General features: G+C 47.2%; 1 protein-coding gene across 3 annotated transcripts in view; it reads right to left on the bottom strand.

The window, feature by feature from the left end:
• The window catches only part of LOC100169520 (calcium-activated potassium channel slowpoke), a 74712-nt gene extending 71794 nt beyond the window's left edge, over positions 1–2918 (bottom strand). Inside the window, exon 1 of one of the 3 annotated variants that reach the window (XM_029489750.1) lies at positions 1642–2918. In XM_029489750.1, coding sequence (XP_029345610.1) covers positions 1642–1986 — 345 coding nt within the window. In that variant the 5' untranslated portion in view covers positions 1987–2918. The remainder of the gene's footprint in view (positions 1–1641) is intronic. The other 2 variants (XM_029489748.1, XM_029489749.1) reach the window with 2 other exon arrangements.
• Between the last annotated feature and the right edge of the window lie 2352 nt (positions 2919–5270).

The raw sequence follows: 5270 nt of genomic DNA, 5'->3' as shown, positions 1-5270 counted from the left end.
TATTATTATGGTTGTCTCGTCAAAAAAAAAAAATAAAATATATACATAACACAATATAATAATATTATATTTAATAGCAATAATAATACATATTTTGTCGGCACCGTACGTCATAATACATCACTAAATAATAATAATAATTGTACCTCTTGTATAATTTCATCATAACACACACACACACACACACACACAATACTTTGTGTACTCGTGACGAACGGTGTATTATAATAATATTATATTATAGCAATTGTTTAATCGCGTTTTATTATAAATTGTACGCATTGCGTTCGCGATACGTACGAGACACCGTTCTGTCACAATTATTATTACCGTCGCGTGGTACAGACCGTCACCGCGAGTTTTATTCGACTAAAAACCCTTGCCCCGTCGTAGTACGCCATTTTTCCCGAGTCGCGATAATAGGCCCTTTTCGTATCCAAATCGGTGGACGGGACCGTGTTACGGGTCACGGACGTTAAAAAACGGATTGTATGTGGACACGGGGTGGGTTAAGGGTTGTAAATGATTGTGTATTATATACGAATTAATGGACATGTTGAAACCTTCTTGGGCGCACCTCGTTGTCTACGCAAGGGTCGATAGAAAATTCAGTTTTCTCGAGTGCGAGCGGACCAATATAATATGTTCAGCTCATAATCTGTACCAGCGTTGTCGGTCGAGAGTTGTCTGCTGAATGTCTGGAGGCGGGGGGGGGGGGGGGGGGGGGGGGTGGCGTATTATGACCACGGCGAAATCGAGGTTGATTATGAGCATTATATAATATTTTGTATACGCTCTTTTATAGTTTTTGCATTCTAACCTCTTCAATGACTTATGATTTACAATAATATGTCAACATAGAACATAGAATGGACTGTAATTGCATCCCTCGAGATTTTGATAACCTGGCACTACTATAATATTATGTAAAACGTTTTACACGCAAACCATACTCGGCAACGCAATATTATATTTTAGTACATTGATGTTTTCATCGATAAATTAATAATTAATATTATAATATTTATCCATTTGATATCTGTCCCTCAAGCTCATTGCGACGGCGCTGAGGAGAGAACGGCAGAGTGAAATAATAACATTAACCTTATTCAAATATACTAGCAACGCAATTATTGCATTGGTAACATTAATAATATCACAACGATAGCGATGACATCGCCGTGATAATATACGCAAGTCCATATTTACACGATCTGCGTTTAGAAGTATTGGAGACACGTGGTTTTCCCTCCAGAACACGATTTGCGCGGTCAACTTCTCGCTACGATAACCACTGTAAAAGCCATCTTTGCACAACCACTCAAAAATCGTACCTAGTCGTACTTATGCCCTACTACCTAAGTCATACTAAGTCATATACATCTTCCATATATATCATCGTGACAATCATACAGATATCGTATTACTATTAGTATCTACCTATATATTATTATAGTTAGAAATAAACTAACATATACGTATATAGAACACCTATATCATTTATGGGTTAGGTTGTAGGTGTGTAACTATACAAGGGACATCGTAATATTATATTATTAATGTTGTTGTAACTATGACTATATGATGATGACGATGATAATGATATAATAAAATGATTTATTATTATGTAACGACGCTCACCAATATCCGCCCGGTAGTGGTCTGTCCGGATATCAGTTCGCCCGCCCAGTCTTTGGCCTCTGTCATGAACGTTCCCTCGAACTCCTGTTTGCCCTGCCGCTTCGGCTCCTTCTTGGGCTCGCTGTTCGGGCAACCGGGCGCCGCGAGCTCGGCGGGCTGCTTGCGCGTGAACAGGAACGCGAAGAACCGCCATAGGAGCACGATCAGCAGCCCGGCGAGAAACGTGAACACGCTGGACAGCAGGAAGCACCACCACTTGCGGTCCTGCAGGCACTCGGTCTTCGGCGGCATCGTCGTCGTCTGCACCGGGCATAGCTGCGCGCAGCATTGCCTTTCCGGAAGCATTGTACCTCGCCGGGGCCGTCCGATCCGGAAACATCAAATACCACGGTGTGGCCAACGTCTCGTCGTCGCCGCGTACCACACGGGAGGTATCCGGCCGGCGCGCGCGCTGTTACCTCGCGGCCATGGCCAGTCGGTGGTCCCGGTGTTGTCGGTGATGCGGGTGTTGTCACTGCAGCGACTTGATCAGCAGTGACAGGCAGACGGTACGGGATGACGCGGGCGGCGGCCGGCCGCGCGACTTGACGCGCGCCGTGCGTGCCAATGAGCCCTGTGCCGCTGTATAGTGACCGATTGTTGCAGTGCGTGCCTGGTCCGGTGACGGTGACTCGCGACGAAACAAAAACTTCCGCTGCAGTTGTCGACGTATAATATCTTGCTATGTTCTTTGTAGCAAGCACCTCGGCGGACTTGTAAATTACTTAAGTTCGCGCGTGCACATGCACGTCCGTGAATATATGTATATATACTATACAGGCATTGTGTACGTAACGGGAAATACTATACTATAATATAATATTATCGTATTACGCGTGTTTCAAAGTTATTTTGTGTGTGTGTAAAATTTTAAAAATTTTTTTTCTCTGTACTGTACAAAATATGATACCGTGCCGATGTAGTTACGATATTATTATCATAAATAGTGTCCGGCGTCGAGCGGGCGGACGGTCACACACTCGCACACACACACACACATCACACACACGCCACACACACACGCACACACACACGCACACACACACGCACGCACACACGGTGTATTCTGCGCGCGACACCGTCGATGGGTAACGAGCGACTGCCGCGGATCGGCTGCTTGTCCCCGGAACTTGCATGTATATAAGCCTCCGGTCGCCCGCCCACCGCCAGCCATCGCGCGCCGTCCCGCCGCCGCGCGCGCGCGTAAGAAAACCGACAACCGTGCGACGACGGCGGCGGCGGCGGCGGTGGTGGCGCGCGCGGGTCGCTTTTGTGTGTGCAGTCACACAGGCCGCGCGCCGCCGGGATCAATACTGACCTCTAATACCGGACCGGCGCGCACGCTCGCTCGCTGCTCGCTGTCTCGCCCGCCCCTTGTGTGCGCCAGCGGTGGCGTCGGTTATACGGGCCCCTTGACGGGGCGACGACGGCCGCCTCGGCGTTTGCGCTACACGTTTGGCCCGCGTACGCGTAAATCTTTCTCGTTTATTTTTTTTGTTTTCCCACACCCGATAATCTGTAACGAAACCTCCCCTGGCAGACACCACCTCCGAATAGCGGACGAAATTTCAGCGACCGACGTAAAGACTGCGGGTATGTTGAGGTTTCATTCTGCATTATACGTAATATATGCGGTTATATGTTAAGTGTGCTCAGAGAATTTAATAATTGTAGGTATATTATAATAACGGTACAATCGCGACTACTTTCCTAACCCCCCCCCCCCCCTGTGGCCATTATAAGACTCGCATTTGTACAACGACGATCGACCGTCGCGTATTATCGCCGCGGACGACATTTAAGCACAGAACATTGACGACTCGTCGTGAAAATAAATCCCTCGTCCTGCAAATTATACGGTGACGGCCTTGATCGCGGCGTGCGGTACACCGTCGTACGCGTTCAGGTGAGTCGTTTTCGAGTGTGTGGTGGGCATGTTGGGCGGTCGTGTGCGTATGTAGGGTAGTGGGATGATAACGGTCGTGTCTGTGTGTGAGTGCTACCAGGTCGTCGGAGTGGGTCGGCCGTGGGGGAGGGGGTGGGGTGGTTTGTTCTACTACAGTATATACTACGTCGTATTATAGTATAGTCGACGTCGCCGCCGATGCCCGGGCAAATCGTTTCGGGGTCACGGAGAGGCGCTCCAGCGACGGCGGCGGCGTTCCAGTTCCGCCCTCGCCGCCGCGTATTTGGGTTTTCCGCGTGGTTCAATAGGCTGGACGCTTTCCTGCACCGGGCGCGGGGACGACGAGGCGGGCGGTGGCTGCCGGTTGTGTGCGAGAAAGGGCGGCCCCTCGGGGCAGCGGCGTAGAGTCGGTTGGATTGTGTGAGAGTGTGGGTGTGTGCGTGTGTGTTGAGTTGGACGGGGGTGAGGGGTTGAGGAGGGTTCAGGGGACGGGTATACTTTTGCTGCTGGACACGGTGGTGCAGACGACGGTGGGGCCCTCGCTATGATACCGCGAGCTGGTGTACGGTGGCGGGGACAATTGGATTTTCACTCTCAAAGTTCACGCGCGCGTTTATTATATATTATACGCCACGCCGAAACGATATCGTCCGGTCCGGTCCCTATATATACATGCATTATATGATATATTATGTATATGATATACGCACGTATACGAGCGGATGGGATTTCTTTTTACGTTTTGGCATTTTATTTATACATTATATATCTATATCAATATATTTCTTTTTACTTTCAGTGCGACGACTATAGTGACGACGAAGGCGACGCGCGTGCATATCCCGAGAGGGACGACTGCAACACGAGCTACCGCGTACCGTATAATAAAGGTGTAGCATAATAATATCATTGTATTATATATGCCGGTATCGTGGGTGGATATAATGTACACATCATACTATACTATGTATGGGTATATTAATAATAGGTCCGCCGCGGTGTGACGACTGCACGCGAATAACATTTTAAATGCACTAAACCTACACTGTAGCGACTATACGTCGTGCGTTATATCCGTATAGATATAAATACGTGCCCGACACGATTACACCGCCATTAATATGCTTATATAGGTATAATATTATATAGTGCATATAAATAATGAACCTACACAGATGCGAAAATACGTGATATCGGGGTCGGTGCAGGCGGGGTATAAAATAATTCCATAAACGTTTTGATAACGACCCAGTGTTTCGGGGTCGACCCACATTCGCGAAGTGATTTCGCCGGCGAAACGGCGTTCTCGCCGCGGCCACAGTTGAGCTACGTCGCACGTTTATATTATTATATATGTGTATATACATGGGCTCTCTGCAAGAGCGAAAAAAAGAAAACTATAGAATTTTCAACAGTACGCGCGAATCGTGCAATGTATGTGCGTCGGGTGTGTTTATGTATATTGTATACGAAGTTTCCACTCTAATAAATGCATTTTATTCGACCCGTATTACATATCCTAAACGACAACGAGAAAATGAAAAATTGTCTAATAACACGTCGATAAACATCCCTTCAATGAATATTGTTGACGATTTATTTAGCTCATATCAGATTTCAAGAGTTACAATGGGAAGATAACAAAAATATTTTCTACCTATCGATTGGTTGGCGCTGAAAAAAT

The sequence above is a fragment of the Acyrthosiphon pisum genome, chromosome A2, assembly GCF_005508785.2.
Source record: "Acyrthosiphon pisum isolate AL4f chromosome A2, pea_aphid_22Mar2018_4r6ur, whole genome shotgun sequence".
NCBI lineage: Eukaryota > Metazoa > Arthropoda > Insecta > Hemiptera > Aphididae > Acyrthosiphon > Acyrthosiphon pisum.
Note: the sequence above shows the minus strand (reverse complement) of the source record. Positions and strands in the feature narration are given on the sequence as shown.